Here is a 16261-nt window from a genome sequence, read left to right as displayed (position 1 = left end):
ACTGATCCCATGAAACACTCCCAGGACAGATACAGCACGGGGTTAGATACAGAGTAAAGCTCCCTCTACACTGTCACCATCAAACACTCCCAGGAAAGGCACAGCACGGGGTTTAGATACAGAGAAAAGCCCCCTCTCCACTGTCCCCATCAAACACTCCCAGGACAGGTACAGCACGGGGTTAGATACAGAGTAAAGCTCCCTCTACACTGTCCCTATCACCAGGACAGGTACAGCACGGGTTTAGATACAGAGTAAAGAATCCTCTACACTGTCCCCATCAAACACTCCCAGGACAGGTACAGCACGGGGTTAGATACAGAGTAAAGCTCCGTCTACACTGTCCCCATCTAACACTTCCAGGACAGGTACAGCACGGTGTTAGATACAGAGTAAAGCACCCTCTGCACTGTCCCCATCAAACACTCCCAGGACAGGTACAGCACGGGGTTCGATACAGAGTAAATCTCCCTCTACTCTGTCCCCATCAAACTCACCCAGGACAGGTACAGCACGGGGTTAGATACAGAGTAAAGCTCCCTCTACACTGTCCCCATCAAACACTCCCAGGACAGGCACAGCTCGGGGTTAGATACAGAGTAAAGCTCCCTTTCTACTGTCCCCAGCAAACACTCCCAGGACAGGTACAGCACGGGGTTAGATACAGAGTAAAGCCCCCTCTTCACTGTCCCCACCAAACACTCCCAGGACAGGCACAGCACGGGGTTTAGATACAGAGAAAAGCTCCCTCTACACTGTCCCCACCAAACACTCCCAGGACAGGTACAGCACGGGGTTAGATACAGAGTAAAGCTCCCTCCCCACTGTCCCCATCAAACACTCCCAGGACAGGTAGAGCACCGAGTAAGATACAGTGTAAAGCTCCTTCTACACTGTCCCCATCAAACACCCCCAGGACAGGTGCAGCACGGGGTTGGATACAGATTAAAAGCCCATCTACACTGTCCCCATCAAACACCCCCAGGACAGGTACAGTACGGGGTTAGATACAGAGAAAAGCTCCCTTGACACGGTCCCCATCAAACACCCCCAGGACAGGTACAGTACGGGGTTAGATAGAGTGTAAATCTCCCATGACACTGTCCCCATCAAACACCCCCAGGACAGGTACAGCACGGGGTTAGGTACAGAGTAAAGCTCCCTCTACACTGTCCCCATCAAACACTCCTAGGACAGGTACAGCACGGGGTTAGATGCAGAGTAAAGCTCCCTCGACACTGTCCCCATCAAACACTCCCAGGACAGGTACAGCACGGGGTTAGATGCAGAGTAAAGCTCCCTCGACACTGTCCCCATCAAACACTCCCAGGACAGGTACAGCACGGGTTTAGATACAGAGTAAAACTACCTCTACACTGTCCCCATCAAACACTCCAAGGACAGGTACAGCACGGGGTTAGATACAGAGTAAAACTCCCTCTATACTGTCCCCACCAAACACTCCCAGGACAGGCACAGCACGGTGTTTAGATACAGAGAAAAGCTCCCTCTACACTGTCCCCATTAAACACTCCCAGGACAGGTACAGCACGTTGTTAGATACAGAGTAACGCTCCCTCTCCACTGTCCCCATCAAACACTCCCAGGACTGGTAGAGCACCGAGAAAGATACAGAGTAAAGCTCCCTCTACACTGTCCCCATCAAACATTCCCAGGAGAGGAACAGCACGGTGTTAGACACAGAATAAAGATCTCTCTATACTGTCCCCATCAAACAGTCCCAGGACAGGTACAGCACGGGGTTAGATACAGAGTAAAGATACCTCTACACTGTCCCAATCAAACACTCCCAGGACATGCACTGCACGGGGTTAGATACAGAGTAAAGCTCCCTCTACACTGTCCCCACCAAACACTCCCAGGACAGGTGCAGCACGGGGTTAGATACAGAGTAAAGTTCCCTCTCCACTGATCCCATCAAACACTCCCAGGAGAGTTACAGCACGGGGTTAGATACAGAGAAAAGCTCCCTCTACACTGTCCCTATTGTTGGGAGTTTGTACTGAGTATTGTATAAGTATAGGTAACTTGTCCTAGATATTATATAACCTAGATATGGCATGCAGAATCATAGGTTTTAGTGAAATAATAAAATAGAGTTAGGTGAGTAATGAAATGAATGGGTGATCTATGTAACCTGATGTAATTTAGCATAACCCTGTGTGAAGTAACATAATCAAACACAGAATAGACAACCTAATGTAATCAAGTATAGTTGACATAATCAAAGCAGAAGACCCAGAAAAGTAGCTTAGCAATTACTAATTAATAAAAGCAACTACTAATCATTTGGGAATACAGTGAATATTGCTTCGTGACTTACTTTAGTAATAAACCATAATAAACAAGAAAGAATAAAGAAAGCAGATGTTTCCTATACATTCGGCCTAAGTCAGCTAAACCACGATTGTTGCACAAGCAGAAAAGTAGAGATAAGGGCAGGAGTTATAACCACCATGGTTTAAGAGACAGAGAGAGGAAAAAGGAAGCGACCAATCGTGACTAAAACAGATAAAAGGCATCTAAAAATAATAGTGGCCAAAAGCGAGGTCCGGTTGTAGAGTAAGATAAGAAAGATGAGGACCTTGAGATATGGAACTAAAATGTATATAAAAAGCCTGTAAGCCTGAGGGCTCTTCGGATTGTTCCGGACATCCCGATTTTATTCTCTTGTACTAGTTGAATAAAATCCACTGCTTGGAAGATCGCTGTTCAGACTCTCTGTTCTAATCGATACTCACGAATTGTCGTCTTGGGGAACCACGACAGAATTGGCGCTGCGAGCAGGGTTGGAGCGAGATCGCCCAGAAAAGCATCTGGAAGGAGTGGCGGAGACGGAGGTCCGACCGGGGCTGGACATCCCAAAGCCGGCATTCTGACAGCAAGGTGAGCAAATTTGTATTGCATGTAAATCCTTGTTGTCGGAAAAGGGATCTCGAGGCCCGGCGCACCCGGCTCTTTGCTGGTCCTGGATCTCCCCAAACCCAAAAGATATCCTGCAAAGGTGAAGCTAAATTGGGTAAAGTACTTTGAGAGACTGAGCCTGATCTGAAGAGTGGAGCATTGCATGCAAAAGCGCGCTGAGAATACTGTATTGTCTGTGAATGGGTAAAAAGTGAGACGGGAAAAAGACCGAACGCTAAATTAATGCAATTAGGTTAAGTCAAGCGGTTTGGAGCGGGTTTTTCAGGTCACGACTTGCCCGGAAGAGAGTAAGTGTGGAAGAATCTGCCAGTCCAAACCTACCCAGGACCTCGGGTAACGGACGTCAACCGAGAGGGAGAGAGATCAGTGAGAGATCGCTCTCTGACCTAATACGGTAATTAAAAGCACATTACACTGACACGACCACCTAGCGGTGAGATTGATACAACAGGTTGAAAAGAAAAGTCAGGGGATTAAAAATTAACAAAAAACAGAAGCAACCCTGGATTGGGAAAAGGTTACACATGTAACTAATTTAGAAGAGATAAAAAATGAGTGGCCGTATGTGAACTGGGAAGAAATAGCCGACAGGAATTGGATAGACGAGATAGAATTAGAAACTCTAGAGAAATTAATAAAGGAATCTGACCGCTACAGGGTTTCTGTACAAATAGACAAACAAGTGAGAACATACTACCCCATAGCCCGGGAGAGGAAGATAGTGCCGGGACAGGGGATTACTGGGAAGTGGATATCGGAACCCCGGTTAGAGTTACAGATATTGACAAAGGAAACCCAAGAGAAAGGTAAACAGGGGACTGAACACGGGAAAATAATACAGCAAGTGATCATCACTGTGATACCTAACTCTGACAAATTGAGTGATAAGAATTGTGACAGTAGCCCAAAAAGACGAATAATGGAACACAAGTTTAGAACACCAGTGGAGAAATTAGGGGAGAAGTTCCCAGCCCTTAGGGGAGATATAGAACACGTTTCTAAAAAGTGGGCTAAAAGAACAAGCAAGACCAATACACAGTGGCCGGAGGAAGGCACATGGGACGTAGAGAGGTGTGAGGACCAGAAAGGAATGATAAAGAACTATAAAATTAAGGATAAATCGAGCAAAAGAAGGGAGAAGCGAGAAAAGGAGTTAGAAATACTAGCATTGTTTGAGCAAGAGGGGAAAGAGAAAAGAAGGGCATGGAGGGGGGACAGGAGGCAGATGCCAGTACAATTTCGGGAAAAAGCAGAATTGGAAGATCCAAACGAAGCCCCGCCCCCATATTTAGGGGAACAGAGCTCCAAGGGACTGTACCCAGTTATATCAGGTACAATGAATTTTGAGGGAGAATATAACATGGAACCAATGACGAAGGATGAATGGAAAGAAAGGGAGAGAGAAAAGAAACAAGATATAGAAGAAGCGGCTAGGAAAGTAGAAGAGGAGTTGGATGAGCTGAGTCAAAAGAGAAAGGAATTGATAGAAGAAGTAAATATGGTAGAACTTTTGGAATGGGCAAAGGAGACAATGAAAGCGGATAAGGAACGAGAAAGGAGAGGGAAGAATGTTAAAGAGGGATGTAAGTGGAGAACAGAAGAGGATCTCTCCAAATATGGGAGTGAGACGTCACAGGGAAGAATAGAAGGAAAGAGAGTAGGATGGAACAGAGAGGAAAAAGAAAAAGAAGAGATAGGCTGGGAAGTACCCGAAGGGACAAATAGACAAAGATTGGAAAAGCCATGGACATGGAAACACCCAGAGAGGTACCCGGAGAAAAATAGAAAAAAGGGAAAGATGGAAGAAGAGACAGAAGCAAGTAGTGAAGACGAAGGGGGACAATCAGTGTTAGGGGGACGAAGAAAATCACTGCGAAAGAAACACAAACCTGTGAAATTTCCAGATGAGGATAGAAGAGAAAAAAGCATGCTCCCAGTGATTCTGAAGGGTGGCAGACTGCAGTATATCCCTTGGTCAGGACAGGATCTGCCTAGTTTAATTAATGAATTACCCAATATTTTGGATGGAGCTGGAAGGTGGATTGGACAGTTGGAGGCGGGAATGATGGGGAAAAGGATGGCACTGGGTGACGTCAAAGCTCTCTTGACAAAGGTGCTAGGAATGGACCAAATGGCAGAAATAATGAGACGTGCAGGCATCCCGATGGCAGCTTATGACCCAGACGTAGATGGGACACCCATGGACCCGTATCGCCAAGACATATGGCAGGCATTGCGGGATACATACCCCAACCGAATGGATGTAAAAACCCTAAGGGGGGAGCCATTGGGTGAGGAGGAGAATGCGGCTGTATACGTGGAAAAACAATTAAGAAGATGGAGAAGGGACACGGAAAGGGACATTCTAACAGACCCACTGACCAATGCCATGTTCCGGGCTACAATACTGGAGGGCTTGCCAGTCCCAGCTAAAACAAGACTGGAGGAGGTGGTGGGCTTGGACTCAAAAAGTTACCGAGAGTTTGTTGATTATGTTGCCCATGCAGTAGAGAGACATCGCAAAGATGAAAAGAATGCAGACAAACAGCTGAAGGAGATACAACGTAAACTCCTTCAGGCACAGTTGGAAGAGATCAAAAACAAGGATAAGATAAAGGCAAAAGAGGATCTCGTACCCAGAAAAATAGCACCGGTGGTGGTGGAACAAAAATTAGAGGAACAACCAGCACCAATAATATTAGGGGGGAGCGGAGATGGAGGCCAACCCATCGTAACCTATAACATTTCTGCCTTCCCACTGTCCATAAACCCAGAAGCTTGTGGCCTAAATTATCAAAATCCATACGCTCTGCAAGGTCAAACTGACAGGAATAGAAATGGGAAAGGACAAGGAGGTGGTAGGCCATCCTATCAGAATCAGAGAGGACAGGGACAGGTTAATAATCAGGCTCCGAGACAGGGACCATTGCCTGGCCCTCCAGGGGTGTGTTGGGGGTGCGAGGAGGCAGGGCACATAAAAAGGAATTGCCCGCGAAATTCCCACAGGCAGGGAGAGAACCAGCAGCAGACAAGCCAGCAAATGATCCAAGTGTCACCAAACAGCATCCCGATGTTTCAAGGGCCGGTAAATCATCAAATTTCCCCATAGGGAGGCCCAGAGAACCCCAAAATGGTAGGACAGTACGTACAAATAACAGAAACCGCAGAACAGGAGCCTATAGTTAACGTTAGAGTAGGAGGGATCGAGGTCCCCATGATGATAGACACCGGCGCCACATGTACGTGCATACAAACGAAATATGCGGATCACTTACCATTGTCAAACCAGTTTATAAAAACTGTGGGGTTCTCGGGGAAAGTAACATTAGCTCGAATGACGACGCCGGTGCCTGTTACCATTGGAAACAAGACTACCCATGTACCTGTCTTAATATGTGATAAAACTCCTTTAAATCTATTAGGAAGGGATGCAATCCTAGGTTTGGGACTAAAATTAGAATGTACAGAACAGGGAATTGATTTGATGGGAATATATCCACTTGAGATACCAGGAGAAGAAAGGGTTAATGTATATTGGTTGGGAGATGTAGAAGAACAAGTTAAAAGAGAAATATGGGAAATTTGGGGAAAACTTATAGATGCCAGGATACCTCAAGCCAAATGGCCAAGAACAGAATTACACAGTACAATGATATTTGATGAGAAGCAGGAACCTGAGATCCAGGAGAAATGGGAAAGAGAGGCGGGACAAGAACAGGAAATAGAGACAGGAAGTATTTTAATTGGACTAGAGGGAGCAGCCCTCACAATCGTTAGGAATAAATGGGTTGATAAATGGTTCTCTGTACCTGGAGCAGGGCCACATGTCACATTGAAAGTGAATCCGGAATATAGATCAAAAGACCTAGGACCAATGGTGTTGAAAGCACAAGACTTAGAATTTGTTCAGACAGACAATATAGATATTTGGACGTCCAGTGACGGACAAATGACGAAGATAATTTTGGATGTTAAGTTGCTTGGGAAACCAAAGCAAGTAACAATAGGAGTGCAAATTGAGAAACATGAACTAGAATGGAGAGAGAGTTTAGAGCAGGATTTGAACTCCCTCCCGCAGGAATTGTGGTCCAGACAGGACACGGATGTGGGGAGGGTCAAAACCGCTAATCCAGTTGAAGTCAGATTAAAGACAGGACGCCAGGGGCCTTATAGGCCCCAATATCCAATCAAGACAGAAGCAATTGAGGGAATTAGAGGAACAATTAAGGGATTGATAGAAGCAGGGGTATTAAAAGAGACCCGAAGCAGGTGTAATACACCGCTGCTACCGGTGAAGAAAGCGGACGGAGAAAAATGGAGATTGGTGCATGACCTCAGAGCAATTAATGAGGTAGTGGAAGATATGCCAGTAGAAGTTCCGAACCCTTATACCTTGTTGACAAATATACCACCTGAAAGTAAATGGTTTACTGTGATAGACCTATGTTCGGCATTTTTTAGTGTGCCGTTAGCTCAAGAAAGTCAGTATCTCTTTGCATTTACGTTCGAAGGGAAACAATACACATACAACAGGATGCCCCAAGGATTTAAACATTCTCCACATGTATTCAATCAGGTGTTGAAAGAAGATTTAACAGGAGTGCAGTTGGAAGGAACACTGATACAATATGTGGATGATTTGTTATTATGCACAGAAACACAAGAACAATGCAGGAAGGATAGTTTAAAACTGTTAGAAAGACTAGCAGAAGGGGGCCATAAGGTATCCAGGAAAAAGCTGCAGATGTGCCAGGAGAAAGTAGAGTACTTAGGAAGAGACATATCAGCGGGACAGAAAGGGATAGCTTCTCAGCAGATCAAAGCTGTATTAAAGATTCCGAAACCACAGACGGTGGGCCAAATGATGACATTTTTGGGAATGACAGGATTCAGTTCAGAATGGGTGGAAAACTATGCGGAAAAAACGCAGGCACTACGAAAGGTAATGAAGGAGGCAGGGTGCGAAGAATTGAAAGCCAAATTGAAATGGGATAAAGATGCTTCAGACGCATTTGAAAATATAAAGACAGAAATGGCACAAGCTCCGGCATTGGCTTTACCGACATATGACAAACCCTTTGACTTATTTGTGAGTAACAGGGAAGCCGGATTTGCTACAGCAGTGCTAACACAGGAAAATTGCAAGGGTAGACGAAGGCAGGCTGTAGCATATTACAGCACCAGGCTAGACGACGTAGCAATGGGATATCCTCCGTGCTACCAAGGCCTGGCAGCAGCTTGGTGGGCGTATGAAAAGGCATCTACAGTCACAATGGGATATCCGATAAACATACATGTGTACCATAAGGTAGCTGAGTTGATTGAGAAAGGGAAATTTGTTCTGACACCGGCTAGAATTCATCATTTTCAAATGCTGACCACATTTCCGGACATTACGATAGTAAAGTGTAATAGGGCTAACCCAGCTGACTATATGCCACTGCCACATGAGGGAGAGGAGCATGAGTGCGTAAGAGAAACCAGGGCATTTATGAAATTGAGGCAGGACTTGAAGGCAGAAAGCTTAAGCACAGAAGGGAAGAGGACATTGTACGTGGATGGTTCATGTTGTAGGGATCATAAGGGAAATCATGCTGGCTATGCAATAGTCGAACAGAAAGGGAAATCGTTTGAGGTAATAGAGGCAAAAGAATGTGAACAGCCATGTTCAGCCCAGTTAGCGGAGCTTGAAGCACTGACCAGAGCATGTGAGTTAGCAAATGGAGAAGCAGTGGAAATTTATACTGATTCGGCCTATGCCCACGGGGTCTGCCACCTGTTTGGGGCAATATGGAAGCAAAGGGGATTTATGAAAAGTGGAGGAGGACCAATACACCACGAGGGTCAAATTAGGGCTTTAATAAAGGCCATGATGGGCCCAAGAGAATTAGCCATAATTAAGTGTCAGGCGCACAAAAAGGGGACGGATAGCATCACACAGGGAAACACCAAAGCAGACCAGGCAGCTAAAGAAGCATCAGGATACATTGAGGCCACAATAGCCCCAGTAGAGATAGCAAGACCACACCCAGGGCCAGGTGTGGGGAATATCGAACCTCAGATCACTTTAGAAGATGTGGCACAGCTACAGGAGGAAGCCCCTGTAGCTGAAAAGACAATGTGGAAAGATAGAGGAGCGATACAAGGACAACATGATCAAGTGTGGAGAAATGGGGAGGGATTGGTCATAGCACCCACAACATTACTGACCGTACTAATCAGCGAAGCACATGGAGTGGACCACTGCGCCAGAGGAGAGGTGGCTAGGAAGATCAAGAAAGAAGGATTCTGGTCACCATACCTGCAGAACTCAATTGATTACATGCTAAGTCAGTGTGAGGTGTGTGCTCAGAATAATATCAGGAAGGGCATTACTGCCCCAATAGGGCATATACCCATTCCCGAGGGACCATTTCAACATCTCTGCATGGACTATGTAGATATGGGAAAGGTGGTGAGGGGGAAAAGATACATGCTAGTGATTATTGATCGATTCAGCAGATGGATAGAAGCAACACCATCCAAAGATCAAGGATCTGGAACTGTCATTAACTTCCTGTCAAAAGAACTTATCCCGAGATTTGGCATACCCATGCAATTAAGTTCAGATAATGGGTCTGCTTTTATAGGAAGGGCACTAAGGGAAACTCTCTCAGCACTCCGAATAAAGCAGAGGTTTGGATGTGTGTATCATCCTCAATCCCAAGGGATGGTGGAGAGAGCAAACGGAACCCTTAAGGCTAAAATCAGCAAAATTTGCAGTGACACAGGAAAAAATTGGATGGATGCTCTGCCATTAGCTTTAATGCAATATAGGTGTCAGGAGAACAGAATCACACATTTGAGCCCACATGAGATGATGACAGGAAGAGTAATGCCGGTACCAAAGATCAGAGGAGCAGGTGGCCCCGCGCTGGAATGTTTAGATCAGGACGCAAGAGAGTATGTACGACAATTAACTATTATACATAGAACTATATTTGAACAGGAAAAAGCCAAAGAGGAAGAGAGCCCTGCAGCAGAACACCTTATCAGACCTGGAGATCGAGTATACATCAGGAAGTTCCGGAGACGTTGGAACGAACCGAGAAGGGAAGGACCATTTGAAGTCACTAAGGTGTCTCCCACGGCGTTGCAAGTTGAAGGCAGCACACTGTGGTATCACTTGAATCATTGTACCAGAACGGTAACTGGGGTAGAAGAGAGAGGGGAGGTTGAGGACGGTGCCGGTGCGGATCAAAGTAGCAGTGAGGAAGACATAGAGCAAGACGAGGAGACTCGTGGGGAGGTGGAACAGAGTCAAAGTAGACCGGAAGGAGTAGATGATGATGAAAGTAGTCCTGTGCATGGGCTGGCTGATGATACAAATGCCCAGCCTGAGCCTGTTAGTCAAGATGCCGAAGAAGGTGAGAACAGGGAGGGGCCCTCATTCCCTACCTGGGACTTGGAAACTATTTCCTTTGAGGACTTCCTTGACCCATAACAATGGAAAGTGGAGTTCAGAGACCATAAGGGTGCAGGTTCAGGGAGGTGGAATATTAAAACAAGCCAGACGAAAACGGTCAGCAAGCACAAATACTGTATGGGAGAAAGCACAGACAAACGCTTGGTGGAAATGGGCTGCATATACTGGTAAGAAAAATAATGATGGGAAAGATTGTGTGATATGTGCGGCGGACAGACCACACACCCAGGTAGCTGATATACCGTGGGGATCAGGAGACTGTTGGACCATGATATTAAAATGGAAAAAAGAAATGTGTCGCCCATATAGCACTATCCCACGCATCTATGTACACAAGAATCGAACTTACAAGTATGACGCAATAGACTGTTCAGCTAATGCATGTGATAACCTTTGTAAGGGGACAATGCCGAGATGTCAAGTCGAATGTATCCTACGTGCTGGGGCAAAGCATATCTCCTCCCATGTGGCCCGCCAGTGTCCAATATGGCCAAAATCGGCTGTGGATGCGGTCCCGGAGGAATGGCAGGTAAAACCCAACTTACAAGTCCAAGATTGCTATTGGAGGGAACAAGACGCGGGAAGTAATTTGGGAAATTACACAGGACAGTGTGAAAGGATTTGGGACGTTTCTGACATCCGTGGTCTGCTCAACCCTGCTACTGCCAACATAACAGGGGGAATGTCACCCCCTCCCTATGTATTAGAACATCAAACAAATCAACTGGCCGATCTCTGGTGGCTTTGTGGCCCGGAAAAAGGGCTGCTGGCTACGTTACCACCGGATTGGCATGGCCTGTGTGCTCGAGTAATGCTGGCCCAGAGCACTGTGATACTACCGGTGGAAAGCAGCATTACATCACGTAGAGCTAAGAGAGCATATACCCTTGACCCTAACGTAAAACTGGATGCAATTGGCCAACCCCGAGGTATCCCGAATGAGTTTAAAGCTAGGAATGAAATAGCCGCTGGGTTTGAATCCATCTTTTTCTGGATATCACCCAACAAGAATACTGAGTGGATCAATTACATTTATTATAATCAGCAGAGGTTTATTAATTATTCGAATGATGCCCTGGCTGCTTTGGGGGAGCAGTTGGATGCAACCAGCAAAATGGCATGGCAAAATCGACAGGCATTAGATTGGCTTCTAGCTGAAAAAGGAGGTGTGTGTGTTATGTTTGGGGATCAGTGTTGCACATTTATCCCTAATAACACTAGTCCAGAGGGGTCTTTTACACAAGCCATGAATAAGTTAAAGAATCTTGCGACAGAGATGAAAGATAATGCTGGATTTGGACAGGGGGTATGGAGTTGGTTGGATAGAATGTTCGGAAAATGGGGGGCATGGTTTGCCAAGGCCGGAGCTATAGCAGTCACAACAATAGTCATTTTGGGATTAATATTTTGTTGTCTCCTACCCGTCCTGAGATCCTTCCTTTCCAGGATAGCGGCACGGCAGATGGTGACTCGGGTGCTCAGCAGTTCGCGTTCAGGACGAACAACAGAAGAATGGGGAAACCTTAAGTCGCCCCCTCAAAGTGAATTTACCATGACCTTGGTTGAAGTTGAATCTCGTCACTCTATGAGCTAACTGCAGTTATGGACGATCGTCTGGTGAAAACGATACGCACCTTGCTGAAAGTCGCGACTGCCCGAAAGAACTTAGTCTGTACACAGGAATCAGTCTTTTTTCCCTTTCCTTGCCAAGAGTGGGGAGGTTTTTGGCTGATGACTGTTAGGAGCAGGCAACCTGGGGGAGCAGCCCGAGAATCTGAATCTGGCTAGCCGCATTATGTTAAAAGTATAACAGGGGCATTGGCCCCTGGCCAAAATATTCGGCTCCTCCACATTGCCTGCAGAGAGCGATTAGATTTAAAATGCATTTTCTAAAAAACGAGGGGTTATTTGAGTTTGGTAATTGTGGTGAGGCTAGGAGATAGCCTCAAAGGGGGGACATGTTGGGAGTTTGTACTGAGTATTGTATAAGTATAGGTAACTTGTCCTAGATATTATATAACCTAGATATGGCATGCAGAATCATAGGTTTTAGTGAAATAATAAAATAGAGTTAGGTGAGTAATGAAATGAATGGGTGATCTATGTAACCTGATGTAATTTAGCATAACCCTGTGTGAAGTAACATAATCAAACACAGAATAGACAACCTAATGTAATCAAGTATAGTTGACATAATCAAAGCAGAAGACCCAGAAAAGTAGCTTAGCAATTACTAATTAATAAAAGCAACTACTAATCATTTGGGAATACAGTGAATATTGCTTCGTGACTTACTTTAGTAATAAACCATAATAAACAAGAAAGAATAAAGAAAGCAGATGTTTCCTATACATTCGGCCTAAGTCAGCTAAACCACGATTGTTGCACAAGCAGAAAAGTAGAGATAAGGGCAGGAGTTATAACCACCATGGTTTAAGAGACAGAGAGAGGAAAAAGGAAGCGACCAATCGTGACTAAAACAGATAAAAGGCATCTAAAAATAATAGTGGCCAAAAGCGAGGTCCGGTTGTAGAGTAAGATAAGAAAGATGAGGACCTTGAGATATGGAACTAAAATGTATATAAAAAGCCTGTAAGCCTGAGGGCTCTTCGGATTGTTCCGGACATCCCGATTTTGTTCTCTTGTACTAGTTGAATAAAATCCACTGCTTGGAAGATCGCTGTTCAGACTCTCTGTTCTAATCGATACTCACGAATTGTCGTCTTGGGGCACCACGACACTATCACCAGGACAGGTACAGCACGGGTTTAGGTACAGAGTAAAGAAACCTCTACACTGTCCCCATCAAACACTCCCAGGACAAGTACAGCACGCGGTTAGATACAGAGAAATGCTCCCTCTTCACTGTCCCCATCAAACACTCCCAGGAAAGGCACAGCACGGGGTTTAGATACAGAGAAAAGCTCCCTCTACAGTGTCCCCATCAAACACTCCCAGGGTAGGTACAGCACGGGGTTAGATACTGAGTAAAGCTCCCTCTCCACTGCCCCCATCAAACACTCCCAGGACAGATACAGCACGGGGTTAGATACAGAGTAAAGCTCCCTCTACACTGTCCCCATCAAACACTCCCAGGACAAATACAGCACGGTGTTAGATACAGAGTAAAGATCCCTCTACACTGTCCCCATCAAACACTCCCAGGACAGGTACAGCACGGGGTTCGATACAGAGTAAATCTCCCTCTAGTCTGTCCCCATCAAACACACCCAGGACAGGTACAGCACGGGGTTAGATACAGAGTAAAGCTCCGTCTACACTGTCCCCATCAAACACTTCCAGGACAGGTACAGCACGGTGTTAGATACAGAGTAAAGCACCCTCTGCACTGTCCCCATCAAACACTCCCAGGACAGGTACAGCACGGGGTTCGATACAGAGTAAATCTCCCTCTACTCTGTCCCCATCAAACACACCCAGGACAGGTACAGCACGGGGTTAGATGCAGAGTAAAGCTCCCTCTACACTGTCCCCATCAAACACTACCAGGACAGGTACAGCACGGGGTTTAGATACAGAGAAAAGCTCCCTCTACACTGTCCCCATCAAACACTCCCAGGACAGGTACAGCACGGGGTTAGATACAGAGTAAAGCTACCTCTCCACTGTCCCCATCAAACACTCCCAGGACAGGTAGAGCACCGAGTAAGATACAGAGTAAAACTCCCTCTACACTGTCCCCATCAAACACTCCCAGGACAGGTACAGCACGGGGTTAGATACAGAGTAAAGCCCCCTCTACACTGTCCCCACCAATCACTCCCAGGACAGGCACAGCACGGGGTTTCGATACAGAGAAAAGCTCCCTCTACACTCTCCCCATCAAACACTCCCAGGACAGGTACAGCACGGGGTTAGATACAGAGTAAAGCTCCCTCCCCACTGTCCCCATCAAACACTCCCAGGACAGGTACAGCACGGGGTTAGATACTGAGTAAAGCTCCCTCTCCACTGCCCCCATCAAACACTCCCAGGACAGATACAGCATGGGGTTAGATACAGAGTAAAGCTCCCTCTACACTGTCCCCATCAAACACTCCCAGGACAAATACAGCACGGTGTTAGATACAGAGTAAAGATCCCTCTACACTGTCCCCATCAAACACTCCCAGGACAGGTACAGCACGGGGTTCGATACAGAGTAAATCTCCCTCTAGTCTGTCCCCATCAAACACACCCAGGACAGGTACAGCACGGGGTTAGATACAGAGTAAAGCTCCGTCTACACTGTCCCCATCAAACACTTCCAGGACAGGTACAGCACGGTGTTAGATACAGAGTAAAGCACCCTCTGCACTGTCCCCATCAAACACTCCCAGGACAGGTACAGCACGGGGTTCGATACAGAGTAAATCTCCCTCTACTCTGTCCCCATCAAACACACCCAGGACAGGTACAGCACGGGGTTAGATACAGAGTAAAGCTCCCTCTACACTGTCCCCATCAAACACTCCCAGGACAGGTACAGCACGGGGTTAGATACAGAGTAAAGCCCCCTCTTCACTGTCCCCACCAAACACTCCCAGGACAGGCACAGCACGGGGTTTAGATACAGAGAAAAGCTCCCTCTACACTGTCCCCATCAAACACTCCCAGGACAGGTACAGCACGGGGTTAGATACAGAGTAAAGCTACCTCTCCACTGTCCCCATCAAACACTCCCAGGACAGGTAGAGCACCGAGTAAGATACAGAGTAAAGCTCCCTCTACACTGTCCCCATCAAACACTCCCAGGACAGGTACAGCACGGGGTTAGATACAGAGTAAAGCCCCCTCTACACTCTCCCCACCAATCACTCCCAGGACTGGCACAGCACGGGGTTTCGATACAGAGAAAAGCTCCCTCTACACTCTCCCCATCAAACACTCCCAGGACAGGTACAGCACGGGGTTAGATACAGAGTAAAGCTCCCTCCCCACTGTCCCCATCAAACACTCCCAGGACAGGTAGAGCACCGAGTAAGATACAGAGTAAAGCTCCTTCTACACTGTCCCCATCAAACACTCCCAGGACAGGTGCAGCACGGGGTTGGATACAGATTAAAAGCCCATCTACACTGTCCCCATCAAACACCCCCAGGACAGGTATAGTACGGGGTTAGATACAGAGTAAAGCTCCCTTGACACTGTCACCATCAAACACCCCCAGGACAGGTACAGTACGGGGTTAGATAGAGTGTAAATCTCCCATGACACTGTCCCCATCAAACACCCCCAGGACAGGTACAGCACGGGGTTAGGTACAGAGTAAAGCTCCCTCTACACTGTCCCCATCAAACACTCCCAGGACAGGTACAGCACGGGGTTAGATGCAGAGTAAAGCTCCCTCGACACTGTCCCCATCAAACACTCCCAGGACAGGTACAGCACGGGGTTAGATACAGAGTAAAGATACCTCTACACTGTCCCAATCAAACACTCCCAGGACATGCACTGCACGGGGTTAGATACAGAGTAAAGCTCCCTCTACACTGTCCCCACCAAACACTCCCAGGACAGGTGCAGCACGGGGTTAGATACAGAGTAAAGTTCCCTCTCCACTGATCCCATCAAACACTCCCAGGAGAGTTACAGCACGGGGTTAGATACAGGGTAAAGCTCCCTCTACACTGTCCCCATCAAACACTCCCAGGACAGGTACAGCACGGGTTAGATACAGAGAAAAGCTCCCTCTACACTGTCCCTATCACCAGGACAGGTACAGCACGGGTTTAGGTACAGAGTAAAGAAACCTCTACACTGTCCCCATCAAACACTCCCAGGACAAGTACAGCACGCGTTTAGATACAGAGAAATGCTCCCTCTTCACTGTCCCCATCAAACACTCCC

The 16261-nt window shown here is 46.7% G+C and overlaps 1 protein-coding gene across 2 annotated transcripts; it reads left to right on the top strand.

Moving 5' to 3' along the window:
• The first annotated feature begins 2022 nt into the window (after positions 1 to 2022).
• Positions 2023 to 13041, top strand: LOC140405566 (uncharacterized). Of its 2 annotated transcripts, none has more exons than XM_072494126.1 (2): positions 2023 to 2907; positions 9935 to 13041. In XM_072494126.1, the coding sequence occupies exon 2, from the start codon at positions 10269 to 10271 to the stop codon at positions 12003 to 12005; it is 1737 nt and encodes a 578-aa protein (XP_072350227.1). In that variant the 5' UTR covers positions 2023 to 2907; positions 9935 to 10268; the 3' UTR covers positions 12006 to 13041. The 2 variants fall into 2 exon arrangements, with proteins under 2 accessions (XP_072350227.1, XP_072350226.1); XM_072494125.1 differs by having other exon boundaries at positions 2024 to 3340.
• Positions 13042 to 16261: the final 3220 nt, after the last annotated feature.

The sequence above is a fragment of the Scyliorhinus torazame genome, unplaced genomic scaffold (assembly GCF_047496885.1).
Source record: "Scyliorhinus torazame isolate Kashiwa2021f unplaced genomic scaffold, sScyTor2.1 scaffold_77, whole genome shotgun sequence".
NCBI lineage: Eukaryota > Metazoa > Chordata > Chondrichthyes > Carcharhiniformes > Scyliorhinidae > Scyliorhinus > Scyliorhinus torazame.
Note: the sequence above shows the minus strand (reverse complement) of the source record. Positions and strands in the feature narration are given on the sequence as shown.